General features: G+C 39.8%; 1 protein-coding gene across 2 annotated transcripts in view; it reads right to left on the bottom strand.

Annotated features, from left to right (window-relative positions):
* Positions 1–20353, bottom strand: part of LOC134824595 (telomerase protein component 1-like) — a 49009-nt gene extending 28656 nt beyond the window's left edge. For both annotated transcript variants that reach the window (XR_010161440.1, XM_063836499.1), the window contains exons 1-3: positions 20239–20353; positions 12371–16185; positions 12105–12264 (exon numbers count right to left, since the gene is read on the bottom strand). Coding sequence is in view for 1 of the 2 variants with exons in the window: in XM_063836499.1 (XP_063692569.1) it covers positions 12105–12264; positions 12371–16185; positions 20239–20312 (4049 nt within the window). In the remaining variant the exon portion in view is untranslated. The remainder of the gene's footprint in view (positions 1–12104; positions 12265–12370; positions 16186–20238) is intronic.
* Positions 20354–23548: the final 3195 nt, after the last annotated feature.

The following is a 23548-nucleotide window of genomic DNA, read 5'->3' as shown; positions in this document are numbered from 1 at the left end:
CCTTGGAAGGGTCGGAGGAGTGATTCTCTGTAGCAGTTCGCTTGGATTCATCTCCTCAGCTTCCCCCCATGTTCGGAAAATCCCTCTATCCCTTCCCGCCGGAGCTGATTTAAAGTATTGCACCAATATTAATGCTCCACGACACTCCAGTACTTTGATAATGGCAACCGATTTACCAATTGTTTTCTTGAAATTGTTGTTTTCTTGAATCAGAGGTGTTATGTAATATTCACCTGCCTCTACCACAACCATCTGAACCTGAGAAAGGACCAACGTTCAACAGCCACTCAAAAGAACATATTATATGACAGCTTTTATTAGTTTAGAAGATCATTATTGTAGTAAGTCTAAATGACAGTATTAATTTGCAACTTACTCGTTCTTCTAGTACCAGTCTTGGATCTAGTTCTAATACTGGTTCAGGCTCTATTGCCAGTTCTGGATCCAGTACTTCTGCTGGTTCAGGTTCAAGTACCTGCAGTTCAACCTGAGAAATGACCAACGTTCAACAGCCACTCAAAAGAATATATTACAGCTTTTATTAGTTTAGAAGATCATAATTGTAGTGAGACTAATTAATGACAGCATTAATTTGCAACTTACTTGTTCTTCGAGTACCAGTCTTGGATCTAGTTCTAATACTGGTTCAGGCTCTATTACCAGTTCTGGATCCAGTACTTCTGCTGGTTCAGGTTCAAGTGCATGCAGTTCTCGAACTCTTACTACTACAGCTGGTTCTGGCTCTGATTCCAACACTGGTCTTAGTTCCTGTTCTCTGTTAGATTCACTGGCATTCCGTTTTCGCTTCTGCCTTAAGCGCTTTGAATGGACTATGATCTTATGCAGTCGTGGGGAGGGTATCAACTTCAACGCATTGAAGGTCAGAGGGCAGTTCACAGTTAACGTGATCCGATTTCCATCGTTTGATGAGAAACCAGCTTCCAACCACATTTCGTGCATGTCCGTGAGGCAAAACTTTGCTTTTAAAGAGTCCCAATCATGTTGTGACACTTCATACGTCACACTCTTGAATATTACAAACATTTTTAAAAGTGCTCAAGAGTTTAAAATAGCAAACAAACAGAAACGGACAATCGGAAACAAATAGATTATGATTTATCATAATCTATCACCAAATTATTCAACTTTTGGAAATCATTTAGCACTTTTTGATTTACCTATCTTGAGATAAACGTTCTCAGTACTAAACTTATCATTGTTTGCATTTTCATGTTGGGCAGATTGGGGAGCAATTATTATTAGGATTGGAGATAAATTATATTCTCTTGGCCAATTGGAGACCCTTAATTACAGATCTTCTCGTTTATCATTACTTACCTCACAGAACTGCGGCTTTCCTTCTTCGATATATCTTAAGTATTATATCACTCGCACCGTTTATCTCCACATGGTTTCTTAAGCTTAAATACTTAACTGTCGTGTCAAGATAAAGTAAATCACTATCACCTCTCATTCTTAATAAGTTAGTAAGCAAGCATCTGATCATTTAAAAACAGTCACCTCCCAATTTAGCAAGTTCTTACATCTATATTACAGTCTAGACCCTTCAATAATGAGATAATATGTTTGGCCGGTAGAGGGTCCGCAGTAGTCCCATTACAGCATTACCTCATTACCTTAGCATTGCTGTACAGTGTACAACTGCTATAAGAGTATAAGATATACATCCTTCACCAAAACTGGTTTGTCCGCTTTCTATTACTAATTTTCCGCTGAAAGTGCCACATCAGTGATCAATTAATATTGGTAAATAGCAATAATTTGAGTTATAGGTTGACCTCCCACTTAGAGCATATGTGGGAGGTCAACCTATAAATTATAGTACGAGCTATTTCCAATTCGTGAATAGGAATTTCGATTAAGGTCCAACTTATTAAGTGTCACTTTAACGTGTGACAAATTTCCGATCAAATATCTCATAATCTGAAAATAACTGAATATTTAGAACTATTATATTAATTGTAATTGAAGATTCTTTCAGAATCACTTCATTCACTAAATCTTACAATGTGAACAATGAACAGGTAGAGGCACTGCAACTGAAAAAGTGCTGTCCTCACTACTTAAGAACATAGCAATCTAATCTAAAAATGGCAACCTAAGAACTGAAGTTAAGCAAACACAAAACAGTTATTTTCCAATAATCGGTTTTTATACTTTTATACTCAAACTTATCATAGACCCCGTGTTGGTAACAGTTGACTATAAGTATAATATGCAGTGGCGAAACGTACCTAAGAGGCCGCTGCTGCACCCCCCGGCCCCATCCCCCTTCCGCATAGCAGGGGTTGCCGGAGTGTCGGGCGGTCGTTTCGCCACTGACTAGTGACTGCATGTATAAAAGTATAAACTATAGAGCCATGTAGGCATGTAGCATTCTCTACTTCTGTAGCTTTGCACAAACCAAGTCTCAGTCCTACACCCTACCTAGTAATAAGGTTATACGATCATTACATTGTACACTCAAATTATCCAAAACCCCTGCCAATATAGGTTTAATCACGCCACAAGTTGATTTAAATTATCTCAGCTTACGCAGGATTTGCGTTAAATCTGCAGCATTCGACTTTATATTTAACGGAAAACCTGCCAAAATAGAGCAAACCTGCCGAGAGTAGGTGAAAGGTGAGGCAGGTTTTGTGTTAATTTTGCAGGCTTTTCTATAAATCAACAACTCGATTAAATAATTACGTGAGATAAATCTCTGCACGAATACGATAAATAGGCAGGTTTTCGGTTAATTTTGCAGGAATCATTTTAAGACTTCAAATTGATTATCAGTCTTAATGTAAAACCTGCCAAATTAGGTGGCAGGTGGCAATGGCTGGAAGGGGCCTAAGGTAAGGATAAGTGAGGGCGCACTACAGTGGCCAGCTATAGCTACAGGAGGTAATCATCAGGTACATCAAATTCATTCACTTATCAATTCACCCATTCACCATTCATCTCACCAGGTAAAAGGTTTCATTAGGCAACTGTAGTAAAGCAACCTCACTTTTATGAATAGAGCTCTTAGAATAGAACTGATGATTAACCGCCTACATTTTAAAGTTGAAGTTCGCCGCTATATAAATTGCACGTGCATATGAACCGCTATATAAATGAGATATTCCGATAAAGCGCTATATAAATGATGATGCTCACCGGTATAAAAATTGAGATGTGTTTATGTATATAAAGGTTGACCGGTTATTTTATTCCTCCAAAAGTGAGAAGATCGTAGAATGATAATTAAAGCACGTTTTGCGGCGCGATATAAATAGCCTGCGGCGGTATAGAAATAGCCAAGTTGATATTGAAGCGGGATGATATTTATAATGATAAATAAGCGGTAGTTTGCGCCTAGTTTAATGAAATATTATATGAGTATAACCAATATGGGCACTGGGCCGTTATATAAAACATTTAAAAAAAAAATTAAAAAAAAGTAAGGTGAGTAGTAAGGTAAGCAAAGGTGATCGGAGACAAGCCGTCATTACATTCATAATGATAAACCATCATTTAGTGTAAATTACAAACTTATAGAAAAAAAAAACACACAGATTCTGGTACTGCAGCCCCCACTGACTTAGAAGTAGTAAATTAACCACAAGCAGCAGTTGAAGCTCCTCAGGCGGACACAACTCTAGAAGTAGAGCAACCTGAGCTTAAAGTGCGCAGGTCAACCAAATTGGCGAACAGACTACTTGTGCGTTATAATGTAAATTGTTGTTTTACGGCACGCAAACGGCGAAAATGGTTGTTGTGAACATACTAATACTTTTACGTACGAATTTCAAACTTTTGGGCTACTTTCCGAGAATTTTACGTGATCACATCTTGGGCGAATCTTCGACAATAATAAATGTTATGTTTCTGTCCAAAACGACGATATTTTGGGGAACACTTTGAAAGTTTGATTGACAAAAGATTGTGGAAATGGAATTGATATATTAACAAATACCAAATATATAAATTTACGTGTTTAATTATAAGACTAATATGTGTCCACAAACTTGAATTGTGCTTTAAACTTTTGTTGATTTTATTCGTAAATATGTGTTACCCTCGTATGGTTCCGCACTATTGAAGTGATCAACTCAATGGTCGGCAATAAATACTTTATTTTTAGGCAGAGTACTCCAGGTAAAAAAAAAAAGAAAAAGGGAATACACCTCGCTAGCCCAAAACTCCTAAGTAAGACACCTAGCGACTGGGCAACTGGCGAAAACTTCGAAATTCTTCACAGAATTTCCCCATCTTCTGTATCAGACGGCGACAGCGACATAAATCGATGCAGATTTTGAAAATCTACAATTCGACACCAGCTGGACTAATTCTACGAACTAAATCGACGGCGATAAAGATAGAGTCCCACACATCCTCGGAACAAGGTACTTCTCACCCACACATGCAAACCACATCATCAGTGGCGGAAAGAATAATGCCGGAGCATCAGGTGACATTTGTGAAATGGGATCGGAATACCACGAGTGTTAGCTTCGGTAACATAGTGATACACAGTCCCGAGAATGCGGCGCCCAACAGTATCATGTACCACAAACCACCTCTACTGGCGCCAATGATAGATCGAGAGGATATGATAAAAATTCCGGGGCTGGGAGCAGAGAGCTTGGCTAAAGACGTGAAAACTTCCAGGAGGACTTACAGAAGCTGAAAGAAGGACAAAAGGAGATTGCCACTATGTCGGGTGCACAACCAATAATTAAAGACACCATACAAAATATCAAAATGATCCCCAAGTACTTCAAAATGGCATGCATCGTAGGGGTCACACTGCTGGCATTTGTGGTATTGAAAATGATCAAAGACTTTGTCGCTCCTAACACTAATATGTGTCCCCCACCGTGTTGCAAGTGCAGGCGAAACTCAACCAGAGTGCACTTCCGAGACCCCGGCTTAGAAAGATATGGCGAAGAACGATGCAGTACCTTACCGAGATCAGAGAGCCACATATCATTAGTGGTAAATGCAGGGGAAGCCCCTAAACCGACAGCACCCATCGGACAAGCAGAACAGCAAGATGGCACACTACCCGGACCTTACGCATCACAATACATGTACCCAAGCGGATATCATCCAGTCTACCCTGGCTTACAGGACGAAGAACGAACTTTCCAGTAATGGCGGCGCGTGAGTATAGTAGTGTGACTTTTATAAATAGGAGGTAGTTTTCTTTAAAATGGTGGTATTTCCAAACCTCTGAGTAGATGTCTGGATACGACCTGGTCATAGGCGTTCCATGATAAAATCAATTCCCTCTTTTTCCTTCTCTGCCTCTCTCCTTTACCGTCGAACCTTAGGTCACACTCACTCACAAACGCACTAAAATCTCGGTTCTGCCGAGTGGGCGAGTGCTGGTCCGCCCGAAGAAAGCAGGTTATGGTCTCCCAATCATGGGAACCCTCTACCTGCGATCACCCAGTCGCAACCCTCGGCTTGAATAAATGAGGAAGAAGAAGCTTTTCACAAACCGTGCCTTAGTACTTGCAGTTGTAACTTTTCTTTTCTAACAAATGTTGGCGATATTGTTAGTCATTCAAAGTCATACACTTAACACCGCACAGCTCCATTCATCAATAACCATTGGCCTAATGCCGAAAACTATTTACGAACTAAAGTAAAAGATAATTGGCAAAATGTTTGTTGTAAAGAAAAAAAAACAAGTTTTATTTTAACTATTTACAACCGGGTTAACTTAAATTATTGCGGCGAAACCACGTTTTTAGAAGTGTATTAATGTATCGACCAAGGTTAACCGGGCCAACAACTCCTAACCATCGTGGATCTCTCTCCCAAGCAACCCTTGATGTCAACCTCCATTCTCCATGTCAACTCCCCGATTCCAAAAACGCAGATAGACTCATGGCGGGACGCCAGTTTGGAAGAAAGGGACGTGTAAGAACCTCGGCCCCCTATTCTTTTTGTCGCTCAGTTAATAACTGAGCACTGGGAGTTGACACTTACACTTCATACCTAGTTCATACCGTGATGGACCGGACGGGACACCTGCCTAGGAGCGAATGAAAACTCATTAAGAGTTGCAGTGATGAGGCTCCCATCAGACTGTGGAGCGCGCCAATCACCGTAGCAACCGTACGAATAGCAACCAATCACGGAGCCCCCGAACCGGTGTCCTGACGGCGAAATCTCATATTTCAGTGCACCGGGACAGGACGAGACAAACCGAGCTGATACGACCAATTAATTAGCGGACCTCTGAGTTTAAACGGTAAATTAACAGAACCTGGGAGACTATTCGAGATGACGACCTGGACTTCTCCCCACTTCTACTCAGTTCCATTATTCCAACTTCGAGTTGGTCACTCGGCCTCCGATCGTTCCGACACTGAACCTCTGGATCTCTTCACTTCTACTCTGTTCCTGCCCTGATCCCTAAGATGACGCCCTGATTCTGCCTCCGTGCGACTGAAGATGATCAGACTCATCTCCAGCCAGCGATCAGACTCATCTCCGCATGCAAACCTCCGATTTTTGCATGCTGCTGGAAAAAGCCGAACAGACGCTTGACGAATACAAGGAGGTGATAAGGAGCTCTAGTTCTCTCGTCGCTAGGAACTCTACTCCCAACACTACTTCAGATCCCTCAACCTTCGTCACAGGTTCGCCAGCCGGACACGAGGAAGTACTAGAAGCTACTCCGGTAAGAAGTTTGCGATCAAAGTTTGAGTTTGAAACGCATAATGTTTGTGATGGACTGGACTTTCAACGCATAGGATCACGTGACGTCTCTTACTTCGGCTCCAGTAAATACAGTTACGGCAGTATTACCCATCGCGCTAAGGCCTACCCACCATCTGATCACGCTGTAAATAAGATACTAGACTGTATAGCTGAGGAACTAGACGATCCCACCTTCAATAGGGATAACGTTACTTGCATGGTCACTAGATACCAGACAGGCTCAGACTCTATCCCGTTTCACTCGGATAATGAAACAGGCTTAACGGGTGAAATCATCACTGCCAGCTTTGGGGCCACTCGCACCTTAACTTTCCGTAACATAGTCACTGATGAGCGACGTGAACACGAACTAGGGAATGGCACAGTGTACGCAATGACCACAGAGTCTCAGTTTTTCTGGGAGCATGCGATACACCCCGAACCTGGCGTCACCTCGTGTCGTGTGTCAGTGACCTTTAGACGCATAGACAAGGTTGTATTACATGCTGTCTAAACCTAATACCTGGCTATAGAGTAACTTCCTACGAACTTAATGATAATTACAATACGATAACCCCCACTTTTAACCCCTATATTCGTTCTCACGTACTGAATCAAATAGGCGAACTTACTGATGATATAGATTCCAGCGAAATCGATCTCAACAATTGTATATCGGAGATATTGGTTAGCTGTAAGTACCAACACCCTGATAATATCAAGACCCCTAGCAATCGCGAAATTAAGATACTTTCGTTAAACGTTAGATCACTCGTGAAGAATATCTCAAATTTTAGAGAAGAAATAGAAACATTCTCCAAATTTGACCTCATCTGCCTCAATGAAACCAACTGTAAAATTTCTAATCTTCCTAATGGTCTGAACGACATTGAAATCGAACAGTTTTACGAGCCCTTTATCAAAGAACCTGCACGTAAATCTGGAAAAGGAGGTGGTCTTGCGCTCTATGTTAACAAACGCGTTTGTGATTACGATAAAATACAGGAACTCGAACTCAATCTGAGTCCAGAAGAAGTTACTTGCGGAGAATTTCAATTGCTTAAAATCAACAATTTTAAAAACGGAAATAAGACAAAAATCATCGTAAATTTCTACCGCTCGCCATCCACAAGCCCTAAAAAATTCCTTGAAAAGTTTGAAAACGTGCTCAGGGGTCTTGATAGACACTCCAGAAAACAGATAGTCTTCCTGGGTGATGCAAATATTGATCTTGTAAAATACGATACCGACGCTTACAGCCAGGATCTTATAAGCTTACTAGAAAAATATGGGTTTGCCCAGACTGTCTCCAAGCCTACCAGGGTAACTGACCACAGTGCAACGCTTATTGATCACGTGTATACTAATCACGTGACCAACGTTATTAGTTGTAATGTCGTGACGTTGGATATGTCAGATCATCTCGCGGTTAGCACGACCATTAGTTTAGGAGCCACACCTAGTTTGAACGAGCGATTCCGTAGTCAACGTGTAAAGAACAACAACACTAGCTTGAAATTAGAGGCCCGTGTATTTAACGAAGCTAATCATGCTAAATTCAAAGAGCTTATTGTAAGTGAGACCTGGGATGATGCTACCTCCTCAACGTGCGCTGATGAACAATACAATTCCATCTATCAAACGTACATGAAACACTACAATACTGCATACCCCCTGAAGCGCGACAGTTCGAGAAGAAAATTCGAAAGAGCTGACCCAAAGCCTTGGATCTTACCCTGGCTTGAGGCGGCATGCAACCGCAAGAAGTTACTTTTTTTTGACAAAACTATAAATCCATCACAAAAAAACTGCGACGCGTATGATAAAATGAAAAAGTTTTGTCACAAACATGTGAATCTAGCCAAAGAAAAGTACTATAAAAAAATGTTTGACAAATACCAAAACTGCTCTAAAAGTCAATGGAAAATTATCAATGGCCTCCTGAACCGTAACAGAAAAAAGTTCGGACACACCCGTCTGAAGGACGACGATGGCACGATTATAAGCTCCGATCTGGCAGTCGCTGAGAAATTTAACGGCTACTTTTCCGGTATTGCAGCCAGTATCAAGAGGCAAATCGCTGCCCGTCGAACCTTTGACCCAGGTGGTTTCAAGCATTTTCTTAAGGCTTCGTGTAGTAACTCGATGTTTCTTAAGCCTACATCACACGGTGAAGTCCAAAAGATAATATCAGGGCTTAAGAACAAGTCCACACTCGATTGTAAAATTGAGCCACTGAAAATTGCAAACAGCTGCGAAAACTTTACCAGGGCACTAGCTAATGTCATTAACTGTTCGTTCTCCAGTGGTACCTTCCCAAATGCTCTAAAAACTGCGAAAGTCGTTCCTATCCACAAAGGTGGTTCAAAATTGGAAGTAGCTAATTATAGGCCGATCTCTCTTTTGGGATCATTCTCGAAAATTTATGAGAAACTTATGCATGCTCGTGTTTTAGAATTTTTAGATAAGAACGATTCTCTTTTCGAAAATCAATACGGATTTCGGCCAGGAAGATCGTGCGAACATGCACTGCTCAATGCCCAAAATTCTATACTACACTCTCTGAATAAGAAACAAATTTCCCTACTGCTCCTGCTCGATTACAGTAAAGCCTTTGACGTGCTTGATCATGAGACCTTGCTTAAGAAGCTTGACCATTATGGGATCAGGGGAGTCGCGCACGAATGGTTTAGATCTTACCTTTGTAATCGATCTCAATACGTAACTTTAAACGGAACTTGCTCTTCTAGCATGCCCATAGTTTACGGCGTTCCTCAGGGTAGCATTCTAGGACCTCTCTTATTTGTAATTTATATAAACGACCTACCTGGAATTAGTGATTTTGCAAAGTTCATCCTTTATGCCGACGACGCAAACATATTAATTAGTGGAACCACCCTAGAAGAAATACAATTAAAAGCTAATCAGCTAATTTCACGTCTTGTAGATTGGGTAGGTGCTAATGGGCTATCTTTAAATGTAAAAAAGACGTGTTACATGATTTTCACTAGAAAAAGAATCGACTTCAGCGGCTTTAATTTGTCCATTGACAACACTGTAATCGAACGTAAGACTGAAGCAAGATTTTTAGGAGTGATCCTAGACGAAAAGCTCACTTGGAAAAAACACATTACGGCAGTTAGAATAAAGATGGGTCGCTACCTCGGAGTTATGTATAAGCTAAAGCACCTTCTACCTATCAAAGCCCGCCTAAACATTTTCCAAAGCCTTATCCAATCCCATCTAAATTTCTGTTCTTTAGTGTGGGGATTTGCCTCAAAATGTCACATTGAATCTCTGTTCACCAAGCAAAAGCAGGGAATTAGAGCTGTTATGTCAGGATACCGATATGTAAATTATAGATATAAAGACGGCAATCCCCCGGAGCACACAAAAAGTGCGTTTAGATTGCATAATATCCTAACAGTCCATAGCGTCATTGTAAAAAACGCTCTTATTCTACTACACAAAGTAAGGAACATGCCAAGCCTTCTCCCTAAATCCATCAAAGAACTTTTCCCTCACGATATTCCCACCTATAATTCCACATACGAACATAACCTTTCTTGGTTCACAACTTACAACAGCCCAACATTTAGAAATACTCTTTTCTTCAAAGGACCCATGCTCTCTATTACAAAACTAAGTAAGGATATAACTATTCCAAGTTCTACCTTTTCAATTGAAATCTTTAAAAATTCAGCTAAGCGCGAACTCCTCAAGCTGCAAAGCTCAGGAGACGATGAAAATTGGCCAAATTTCTTACTTTATAGTATACCTGGGCTAAGAAAGTCTCAAAGAGAAGGGCGCTTGCAAATAGACTACAGCACCGAGTTATAAGTAAGCGACAACGCGTAAAGAAAGATCACTCGCGACAAATGACTATGATCTTTTATCAACAACATATCATTTTAATTTCACTGCCATTTATATTGCCGAATTTACATCTGCCGCGCAAAACTTTTTATCTATTATTACTAAATAGTAATTAGCATGTTTACAAATTGCGACTTCAACCAGTTTTGCAGACCGTTAGTTATATAGTACTTTTAGTAGGGCATTTATTTTAATATATTTTATTTAACATTATTATATTTTATTGTGACTTCTATAATTTCATTTATGTAATAACCATTGATTAATAAATTGCGGCACACGCCAACCTCCACCGTGGGGTTTCAAAACAAACAATGTTGAGGAAAGTCGACTCTTTAAGCTGCGGTGGCGATATGCAGATTAGAGAACCAGCTCTTCAACTGTCCACCCCTCCTACTCATCCTAAGGTCGGTTAGCTCGGTCGATACTATATTTTATTGTACTATACTATGATACTTGATACTACTTACCTTGATGACCAGATGTTCTGCTGGTCTTTTCATATACTGTCATTAATCGCTTACACGACAACTGCTAAAACTGCTATATTGCAAGTCTCTGAGACTATGATTGAAAGTTGAGTCGTTACAATTACTAAAAGTGTGCAGTGCCACAAGTAAATTTGAGTCCTTGACACAGAAAATCGTATTTAATCACAAGCTTAACTCGTACAGTTTCAGGAGGATACAAGTTCTTGGCGAATTAGAGTAACACCATACTGGTGGAGACTATCGATCCCGAAGACCCTCAAGCTAGTCATCATTAGAGCGCTCTAGCTACTAGTAGTTAGACCGCAAGTTATTAAGACTTGTAGTCAGTACTATATACCAGGCGTAGTTAGATCCTATACTGGTTCTTATAGGATGGAGCCCTATAAATTGCGTAGACCTAGTGACTAGTTAGTAGCTACTCCCACGGGAGGTTCCTACAATGAACATGAAATTCTGCGGTCCCAGGTAAGCGAGAGGGCTTTGGTTAATTGGTTAGAGCAACTATTCACTTGAAATGATTATTGGAAAAACTGATTGTGCGTAGTGGTGTAACCGCGGTAAAATTCTTTTTATGGCAAAATTTTAGATCTTGATGACGTGAGCTTTCACTAAATCGCTCGGAAAATTTTAGGAAAATTCTTTGAAAAGGCCCTGAGGGTACGAAACTAATTCAATTTAACCCCCATGACGTAGGGTAAAATAATGCTTCCCTGGATGGGAAAACACTGTTTTGGTGGTCACGTGTACAAATTACAATTGTACATTATTTAATTATTGTTTCAAGGGGGAATAATAATACAGCAAAAAGTTATCCTAGTAAGTTTAACAAGTTTAACTTAGTTATCCTAGTAAGTTTAACAAGTTTAACTTAGTTATCCTAGTAAGTTTAACAAGTTTAACTTAGTTATCCTAGTAAGTTTAACAAGTTTAACTTAGTTATCCTAGTAAGTTTAACAAGTTGAACTTAGTTATCCTAGTAAGTTTAACAAGTTTAACTTAGTTATCCTAGTAAGTTTAACAAGTTTAACCTACTCTTTTATAAGATGCTCCGAAGCAGAACTCGGATCGGAGCAGTTCCACACAAAAGCCTTGCTCAGCTCACTGTTACTGTTCCTACACTCTGTCACTAGGAACTTGCTGCCATCAGGTGTTATCTTCAGATCAGTGGTGGAACCATCCTCACTCTTTAGCACTGAGGTCGTTTTACATCAGCTGTGTTGAAATGTTAAGATTAAACTAGTCAATATTAACTTCCTAAACACAATGAAATATTTTAAAAACTACAACAAGAAACATACCCTGATAAGATTCCAGTAGTTGCAGCTGGAGGTTGTAGACGAGAACTCCCATTCTAGAGTTTAAAAACAGACACTCCCCATCAGGATGAAATGCTCCTTTAGACCTGTAGAAACCCCCAAATTTTACAGACCTAACCACCTTGAGATCCACGGAGTCCCACAGTCTGCATCGGTTGTCTGTGACTGTAGCGAACAGTTCCTCCCCTACACTGAACCCTACCCACTGCACCTTCTCATCAAGTTCCTGTTTACAAGCGTCTACATCTCCAGAGGAGGGCAGGCTCCATATAAAACTAACACTGTCTCTATCAGAGGAGAGGATCTCTCTACTTTCCCCCGGCACTGTGGAGATCTTCATTACACAATCAGAGTGTCCCTTCAGTTCCCCAACCTTTTCACTTTCCTTGTTGTAGATCTTGATGCTCTGAGACTGTGGCTCAGTACAGTAGATCAGATCCCCGTCCACACTGTACTTCACACTCCACACTCCCCCATACGCCCAGCCACTGATACAGGGCAGCTCCACCTTCCTTAGTATCTGCAGACCCTGCTCTGTTAGCTCCCACTCAACTACCTGCAACTCATTGTTACCTGATATAACTAGACGCTCTGTCAGGTGACTGTCTACACAATAAATACACCCACTGTCATCTGATCCAGTGAAGAGTTTCTCCCCGGAGTCAGGGTCCCACACAGCAAGGAATCCTTTGTGTGAGCTGATGAGTTTGTGGGTAGCTGTGTTGTAGGAGTGATGGAAGGAAGGGTCCTCGCACCCCCAGCTCCTCACTAGACTCAGGTCCTCTGGATCCAGCACCATGTATTTACCGACTGAGGTGTGGCCGTCCCAAGATATTGCTTTCCTGGAGTACCCGGGCCCTGCGATAACCAGCCCCGCTCTGTCAGTTCCAAGCCAGGTAATACAGCCCTCTCCCGCCTCACTGCTGCACTTGTGGGCCCCGGAGTCCACATCGTAAGAGTGTACTACTCCCTCCCCATCTCCCACAAACAGGGTCTCCTCCCCTTCTGCTAGGTGGACTGAGTAGGCACTCACTGGTAGTTTGTGTAGCGTCTCCCCACTTGATAAGTCGTATATACCAGCGTGGGATTTAGCTGCTATCACAACAACATCTTTTGCTACCGAAGAGGCTACACAGTCGACCCCTAAAGAGGGTATCTTCACGGAAATAGGGTCATCAGCAGCAGGAATGTTAGCCCAGGAGAGGGGGTAACCAACCTGAGGCTCCGGAGCAGACAGGAGCAGAGTGTCCTGACTTACTACAGAGCTAGGGGCCTGGTTAGTGGCCATGTTGTACGCGAACTGAGGAAACTCCTTGATAGCTGGTGTGTAAAGCTGAACAAACTTAGCCCACAGTTTAAAGGCTGCCTTGTCTAGTGGAGCAGCTTCTATTGCTGCTAGGTACTCATTGTTAAGATTGTTATGCTGGTTAAACTGGATCCGCTCTCTTACAAAGTAGATATTCCTCAGCGTGAGTTTGAAAGTTTCAAAAGACTGAGTAACCCTTGCCACCTCTAGTTGGTGATGCACAATTTGGTTGAGAACGTGCTCGTAATAATCTGGAGTTTTCGCCTGAGGTTGGCTGCAGAGTTGGGGCTGGATGATCGCCATGAAGAAGTCACAGAACCACTGGTGGGTGTTTTGGGAGAATGTATCGTCCAGAAACTTATCCCTGATAGTGTATTTAAGCTGGTCGTGGAAGAACCTGAGGTAACCCCCACCCCCGGCCGCTAGAAAACTACTGACAGAGTCGTATATCCTGGAGAAAGAAGAGTCATACAGGAAACCTCCTTTCTCTCCCTGAACCATCTCCTCTTTGAACCTCAGTAGGTCATTAATCTGGTTCTCCAGCAGTCCGTCTTTAGACAGACATATCAGTCCACACACGTCCTCTGTGAAATCCTTACCGTACTCCCCCGACCACTCGTCTACCAGGAAACTAAACAGTCCTGTTATTCTGTCAGGGAAGGAAGCTATGTACTCTGAAACCTTCTCAAAGATCCCGAATTTTCTGAGAGCCTCGCAGGCTGCAATGAGAAACAGAGGAGATGAGCTTTTAGAGAGGAGAACTTCAATCTGGTTTCCCAGCAGTCTGTCGTCGTAATTAGTGAGCTTTTTGTTGTACCTCTCCAGTGTTCTGTTCACCATGTCTACCAGATCTTCTTGGGACATTTGTGAGACTTCAAGTGACCGTGAGTGTTTGCATGATATCATAGCGTTCTTGTAAGTGTTGTTTTCCTCCGTAAGGGTGGATATAATAAACCTCAAGTTGGGGGCCCCCTCGTCTCTAATCATCCACCACATGTCCCATGCTCCCAGACTGTTATGGAACTGGTTCACAGCGTCTACAATTATTACAAACTTACTCCCTGGATACTGCTCTGCTGTGCTCATGATGAAGGAGTGATGCTCTTGCTTCAGGTCAGTAATGGATTCTGGCGGATCAGATGATATGTTGATCTCCCCGCGCTCTCGTCTGAAAGTTCTTAAATTTACATGTAGTCTCCTGAGAAACTTCTCTAGCAGATTGGAGCCCGGGCAGGAATCAACTGCATGCACGAACACGAAATCGTCTTTACCTTTACAGTCGATAGTGCGTTGAGCCACAGCAGCCAGTAACCCTGACTTACCACAACCTGGATCCCCGTGCAGTATCAGCGTGTGTTCACCTTCAGTACTTTTAGTGTGTTCAAACGTCTCCTCTGCCATTTCTGTCCTCCCAACAAATGTTGATGCTTTTAATTTAATGGCATTCTCATGCTGAATTGTGTCAAAAAGATAACCGTCAAGGTTGCTTGCATCAGGCACAATGAAGTTCATTTTTATAGCCGTCAACAGATCTCGCTCAACTTTTTGCGCGAACTCGCCCAAGTTGTCGGTGTAGCCGACCCCGAAGCTCTTAGCATTCTCCCTTTTGTTGGTGTAGTAAGCTTGTTTATAATCAGCACTATAATCAGAGTACAACATGTGAGACTGGTCTTTCAGGAAGTCATCTAGCTCGTCTTTATCCTTAGCATAGGCTCCAGCCTTGTCAATAAGAGTGTACTGATGTTTCAGTTCGGGATCCAGAACTTCTTCAGCTGTGTACTCGAAATCAAACACCCACCTCAGCTCGTCCCCACTCAGCTTCTCCTGTGCTGCAGGGGTGAACTGACGGTGATAGAAGAACACAGTCGGGTAGGGGGGTAGAGTCTCCGGGACACGAGAAGCATGGCACACCTCCAGAGAAGTGATGCTCACTGCTTTCTCTGTCCCACTCAACTTGTCTATCCAGCCGTAGTTCTGAGGAGTCTCGAAACCTTGACTGGGCATTACCTCGTTTTGGAGCCAGCCGTATCGAGAGGTTCTGAGCCCCAGGAACCAGGGGCTCTGTTTCTCCGACATCCTGCAGTTGTCTATCTGATTCAGACAAGTCTTCTGAATATCATAGCAGCTCTTACATTCCTCAGCCAGCACGCCCCATCTTAAATCTACTGGGATTATCCTTATAAAGTTAGGGGCCATCTTCCGGTTTATCTCCGGGATTATAGTTTTAATAATCTCATCCCGCTCCGCCTGTGTGTCAATAAAGGTGGAGCTGAGGAAGAGGCGTATTTCCGTCCACTCCCCTACACTCTTCTCCTCCGCCTGCTCGTGTGTCAGGTCCAATTCACACAGGTGCTCATTCAGCCAGTCACTGAAGTCTATATCCTTCAGCTGTGTCGCTGCCTCTTCCACAGACCCCTCCCGCACCCCGGCTGCCTCTTCCACAGCGCCTTCTAAGGCCTCGTCAGCGGAAGGAGCTCTTTCTTCTGACTTCCTAAAACCATTTTATTACAAAAGTTTTGGATCACCCTGATTTTTCGTTATTTTGTGACATAAACGACGAACCCTCTTAAGTTTGATATGCAGTTGAACAAGATCAAGTAAGTAAGTAACGTATATCACGTGATATTATCAAGTAAGTAACGTGTATCACGTGATATTATCAAGTAAGTAACGTATATCACGTGATATTATCAAGTAAGTAACGTATATCACGTGATATTATCAAGTAAGTAACGTATATCACGTGATATTATCAAGTAAGTAACGTATATCACGTGATATTATCAAGTAAGTAACGTATATCACGTGATATTATCAAGTAAGTAACGTATATCACGTGATATTATCAAGTAAGTTACGTATATCACGTGATATTATCAAGTAAGTAACGTATATCACGTGATATTATCAAGTAAGTAACGTATATCACGTGATATTATCAAGTAAGTAACGTATATCACGTGATATTATCAAGTAAGTAACGTATATCACGTGATATTATCAAGTAAGTAACGTATATCACGTGATATTATCAAGTAAGTAACGTATATCACGTGATATTATCAAGTAAGTAACGTATATCACGTAATATTATCAAGTAAGTAACGTATATCACGTGATATTATCAAGTAAGTAACGTATATCACGTGATATTATCAAGTAAGGAACGTATATCACGTGATATTATCAAGTAAGTTACGTATATCACGTGATATTATCAAGAAAGTAACGTATATCACGTGATATTATCAAGTAAGTAACGTATATCACGTGATATTATCAAGTAAGTAACGTATATCACGTGATATTATCAAGTAAGTAACGTATATCACGTGATATTATCAAGTAAGTAACGTATATCACGTGATATTATCAAATAAGTAACGTATATCACGTGATATTATCAAGTAAGTAACGTATATCACGTGATATTATCAAGTAAGTAACGTATATCACGTGATATTATCAAGTAAGTAACGTATATCACGTGATATTATCAAGTAAGTAACGTATATCACGTGATATGATCAAGTAAGTAACGTATATCACGTGATATTATCAAGTAAGTAACGTATATCACGTGATATTATCAAGTAAGTAACGTATATCACGTGATATTATCAAGTAAGTTACGTATATCACGTAATATTATCAAGTAAGTAGCGTATATCACGTGATATTATCAAGTAAGTAACGTATATCACGTGATATTATCAAGTAAGTAACGTACATCACGTGATATTATCAAGTAAGTAACGTATATCACGTGATATTATCAAGTATGTTACGTATATCACGTGATATTATCAAGTAAGTAACGTATATCACGTGATATTATCAAGTAAGTAACGTATATCACGTGATATTATCAAGTAAGTTACGTATATCACGTGATATTATCAAGTAAGTAACGTATATCACGTGATATTATCAAGTAAGTAACGTATATCACGTGATATTATCAAGTAAGTAACGTATATCACGTGATATTATCAAGTAAGTAACGTATATCACGTGATATTATCAAGTAAGTAACGTATATCACGTGATATTATCAAGTAAGTAACGTATATCACGTGATATTATCAAGTAAGTAACGTATATCACGTAATATTATCAAGTAAGTTACGTATATCACGTGACATTATCAAGTAAGTAACGTATATCACGTGATATTATCAAGTAAGTAACGTATATCACGTGATATTATCAAGTAAGTAACGTATATCACGTGATATTATCAAGTAAGTAACGTATATCACGTGATATTATCAAGTAAGTAACGTATATCACGTGATATTATCAAGTAAGTAACGTATATCACGTGATATTATCAAGTAAGTAACGTATATCACGTGATATTATCAAGAAAGTAACGTATATCACGTGATATTATCAAGTAAGTAACGTATATCACGTGATATTATCAAGTAAGTAACGTATATCACGTGATATTATCAAGTAAGTAACGTATATCACGTGACATTATCAAGTAAGTAACGTATATCACGTGATATTATCAAGTAAGTAACGTATATCACGTGATATTATCAAGTAAGTAACGTATATCACGTGATATTATCAAGTAAGTAACGTATATCACGTGATATTATCAAGTAAGTAACGTATATCACGTGATATTATCAAGTAAGTAACGTATATCACGTGATATTATCAAGAAAGTAACGTATATCACGTGATATTATCAAGTAAGTAACGTATATCACGTGATATTATCAAGTAAGTAACGTATATCACGTAATATTATCAAGTAAGTAACGTATATCACGTGATATTATCAAGTAAGTAACGTATATCACGTAATATTATCAAGTAAGTAACGTATATCACGTGATATTATCAAGTAAGTAACGTATATCACGTGATATTATCAAGTATGTTACGTATATCACGTGATATTATCAAGTAAGTAACGTATATCACGTGATATTATCAAGTAAGTAACGTATATCACGTGATATTATCAAGTAAGTAACGTATATCACGTGATATTATCAAGTAAGTAACGTATATCACGTGATATTATCAAGTAAGTAACGTATATCACGTGATATTATCAAGTAAGTAACGTATATCACGTGATATTATCAAGTAAGTAACGTATATCACGTGATATTATCAAGTAAGTAACGTATATCACGTGATATTATCAAGTAAGTAACGTATATCACGTGATATTATCAAGTAAGTAACGTATATCACGTGATATTATCAAGTAAGTAACGTATATCACGTAATATTATCAAGTAAGTTACGTATATCACGTGACATTATCAAGTAAGTAACGTATATCACGTGATATTATCAAGTAAGTAACGTATATCACGTGATATTATCAAGTAAGTAACGTATATCACGTGATATTATCAAGTAAGTAACGTATATCACGTGATATTATCAAGTAAGTTACGTATATCACGTGATATTATCAAGTAAGTAACGTATATCACGTGATATTATCAAGTAAGTAACGTATATCACGTGATATTATCAAGAAAGTAACGTATATCACGTGATATTATCAAGTAAGTAACGTATATCACGTGATATTATCAAGTAAGTAACGTATATCACGTAATATTATCAAGTAAGTTACGTATATCACGTGACATTATCAAGTAAGTAACGTATATCACGTGATATTATCAAGTAAGTAACGTATATCACGTGATATTATCAAGTAAGTAACGTATATCACGTGATATTATCAAGTAAGTAACGTATATCACGTGATATTATCAAGTAAGTTACGTATATCACGTGATATTATCAAGTAAGTAACGTATATCACGTGATATTATCAAGTAAGTAACGTATATCACGTGATATTATCAAGAAAGTAACGTATATCACGTGATATTATCAAGTAAGTAACGTATATCACGTGATATTATCAAGTAAGTAACGTATATCACGTAATATTATCAAGTAAGTAACGTATATCACGTGATATTATCAAGTAAGTAACGTATATCACGTGATATTATCAAGTAAGTAACGTATATCACGTGATATTATCAAGTAAGTAACGTATATCACGTGATATTATCAAGTAAGTAACGTATATCACGTGATATTATCAAGTAAGTAACGTATATCACGTGATATTATCAAGTAAGTAACGTATATCACGTGATATTATCAAGAAAGTAACGTATATCACGTGATATTATCAAGTAAGTAACGTATATCACGTGATATTATCAAGTAAGTAACGTATATCACGTAATATTATCAAGTAAGTAACGTATATCACGTGATATTATCAAGTAAGTAACGTATATCACGTAATATTATCAAGTAAGTAACGTATATCACGTGATATTATCAAGTAAGTAACGTATATCACGTGATATTATCAAGTAAGTAACGTATATCACGTGATATTATCAAGTAAGTAACGTATATCACGTGATATTATCAAGTAAGTAACGTATATCACGTGATATTATCAAGTAAGTTACGTATATCACGTGATATTATCAAGTAAGTTACGTATATCACGTGATATTATCTGACTTACTTCTCAGTAGTGACCAGCTTGTCGTCAGCTCTCTCCTCCGTACCCCGCCTCATCTTTCTGCAGAGGCCGAACATAATCTGTACAATAAACAACTGTTAAATCTACTATCAAGTAAGGAACATAATCTGTACAATAAACAACTGTTAAATCTACTATCAAGTAAGGAACATAATCTGTACAATAAACTCAGGCTTCATATCTTGACGAAATGAGCTTCCGAGCCCTAGACTTTAATCGGGCAGACTTCGAACCGATTACTGAGATCCTGAACAGAGTGAATTGGAAGGACTTGAGAGACGCAAGCACTTTTGAAGAATTTCCCGCAGAGTTTACACGGACAGTGCTTAATATATGCCTGGAAAATGTTCCTCGGAAACGACCACCAACTGGCCAGCCGAAGCTTTATAATTCGCTGAGAAGGAAGAAGTCACGACTTAAAACCCGTCTCTCTGCTGCAAAGTGTGCCAATGACCTAGCTCGAATCAAGAAACTTGAAGACGAAATTGGATTAATTTGCTATGAGATCAAGGAAGCTATAGTCCACCATCTTGATAAAGGTGAAAAGAGAGCAGTGGATAAAATTAAAGTCAATCCTAAATACTTTTACTCATACGCTAAATCTTTTTCTAAAGTTAAGCACAATATTTCAACTCTTCTAAACCGTGATAAGAAACTGGTAACTGAACGGAAAGAGTTAGCTAATATACTGCAGCAACAGTTCTGTTCTGTCTTTAGTGACCCCAACTGCCCTGATAAGTCACTACCTACATTTACAGTACCACCTCTCACTAGTAGGGATACAGAACTGGTACTCACACCTAACCACATCGCGGAAGCTATATCTGAGATTAAGCTGGACTCTGCACCCGGACCCGATGGTATTCCTGCTATTCTCCTCAAAAGATGTGCTTCAAGCTTGAGTGTTCCGATTCATCTCCTCTGGTCTGAGTCCATGTATACAGGTATAGTCCCAAGTTTCTACAAGACTGGATATGTCACACCGCTTTTCAAGAAAGGTAGCAGGTGTGATGCTGCTAACTACAGACCGGTTACTCTGACCTCACATGTAGTCAAAGTCTATGAAAGAGTGGTTAGGAAACACATGGTTCAGCATCTCGAAACCAACAATTTGTTATCTGACAAACAACATGGTTTCAGATCGAACAGAAGCTGCTTGACCCAAATGCTCGATCACTTTGATGACATCTTTGAAGGGTTTACTCAGGGGAAAGACACAGACTCTATATACCTCGACTTCGCCAAGGCGTTTGATAAAGTTGACTTGGACCTTCTCTTGTTGAAGTTAAAGAGATACGGATTTCATGGCAAACTTCTAAGCTGGATCCAGTCATTTCTCTCTGACCGTGAACAGGTTGTAGTCCTAAACGGTGTTCATTCGAACAGTGCCAGGGTTCTAAGTGGTGTCCCTCAGGGAAGTGTGTTAGGACCACTATTGTTCATTTTGTTTATTAACGATCTAGAGCTAGCTGTTACCTCTTCTAAGGTAAGCTTCTTTGCTGACGATACTAGGGTCTCCAAACGTATCGATTGCTTTGAGGACTGTCTGCTGCTTCAGGCTGATCTGTACGGTATTCTCGACTGGTCACGCTGCAACAACATGAACCTCCACGAACAGAAGTTTGAGCTCCTGAATCATCTCCACAATAGAAAGAGTACCTTTTCTGAACTCCCTTTTTACGTGGAAACTCTACTTTACAAGGTCTCCAGCGAGGAAATACTACATCCCGTTGAGAACGTAAGAGACCTCGGAGTTATGGTATCAAGCGATCTGAACTGGTCCAAACAGATCGGTAATATGGTCAAGAAAGCTAGAAGCACACTGTCATGGGTGTTTAGTGTCTTCAAAACTCGTGATAGGACCGTAATGACTACCCTATATAAGTCTTTGGTCAGAAGCCTACTAGAGTACTGTTGTCCGCTGTGGGACCCTGTTAAGGTGACTGAGATCCAGCTTTTGGAGGGGGTCCAGCGAACATTCACCGATCGTATATGCGGTCTGGAAAATATGAACTACTGGGAGAGGCTTTCACATCTAAAGCTAATGTCGCTGCAGCGCAGAAGGGAACGGTACACTATTCTGATGATGTGGAAGATCCTTCACAATGTTGTCCCCAATTGCAGCAATATAAGGTTCACAAAAACATCCAGACATGGTACCCGAGCAATCATCCCTTCCCTGTCTAGGTTGAGTTCCTCGAGCAACCAGACACTCTATGACAGCTCATTTGCTGTAAGAGGACCAAAACTGTGGAACAAAGTGCCTGATAATATTAAAGCTGAAGCTACGTTTGAGTCGTTTAAAGTTAGTTTGTCCAAGTTTATTGCTTTGATACCGGACAACCCTCCGACTTCCGGTTATAGCTGCAGCTGGTCTAATTCCCTGGTAGACTACTCGCCATCGAGGTGGTCAGAAATCTGATGACCCTTCCTGCTACGAGGATAAACACAACCAAAGTAAAGTAACCAAAGTAAGTAAACAACTGTTAAATCTACTATCAAGTAAGGAATCATCAGTCACGATCACGATCACGCTCCGGACTCCCAGTACTCAAACACAAATTAAGTTAAGTTAAGTGCGCCATGACTGATTAAGTAAAAACACCCTCTTGATGATGATGCTGTTGCCATGAAATTTTTAATAAGCACAACCAAATTTAAAGATGTACAGTTCCAATAATGGCTTGAATGTGAATACACTATATTATACCACTCTGATAATGGTGTGTGTTAAAAGCTCTGATTGTCTTGAGAGTTGCAGTTAATTGTAGCAAGCAGTGCGAGCACATCTTCAAGCAGATATTAAGCCTCCTCGTTGAGACGTACTAATATGCATTACTTCTCTTCGTTATAATTGCGTGACTAATACAGTATTCTTCTTTGTGTGTGGTGTCTGTTATCGAACTCTTTATTGTTTAGTACAGCTGCGTTTAAATTAGAGTTGATGGAAAGGCTTATTATTTTGTGGTACCAGTGGTTACGTACTGCAAGATCAGTTGCTTGGCAACTAGCCGGAAACCTATTTAGTTTTCACCCGCATCATTTTACATTAACTAGCAGGAACCCGTATAATATAACCCTAAACTGATAACTTATAGAATTGTATATCACTTTACATTAATGTAAATACTGATAACTTATAGAGTTGTAGAACACTTTACATTAATGTAAATACTGATAACTTATAGAGTTGTAGAACACTTTACATTAATGTAAATACTGATAACTTATAGAGTTGTAGATCACTTTACATTAATGTAAATACTGATAACTCGTAGAGTTGTAGATCACT

This window comes from Bolinopsis microptera, chromosome 12 (assembly GCF_026151205.1).
Source record: "Bolinopsis microptera isolate Bmic1 chromosome 12, MBARI_Bmic_1.0, whole genome shotgun sequence".
In the NCBI taxonomy this organism is placed as follows: Eukaryota; Metazoa; Ctenophora; class Tentaculata; order Lobata; family Bolinopsidae; genus Bolinopsis; species Bolinopsis microptera.
Note: the sequence above shows the minus strand (reverse complement) of the source record. Positions and strands in the feature narration are given on the sequence as shown.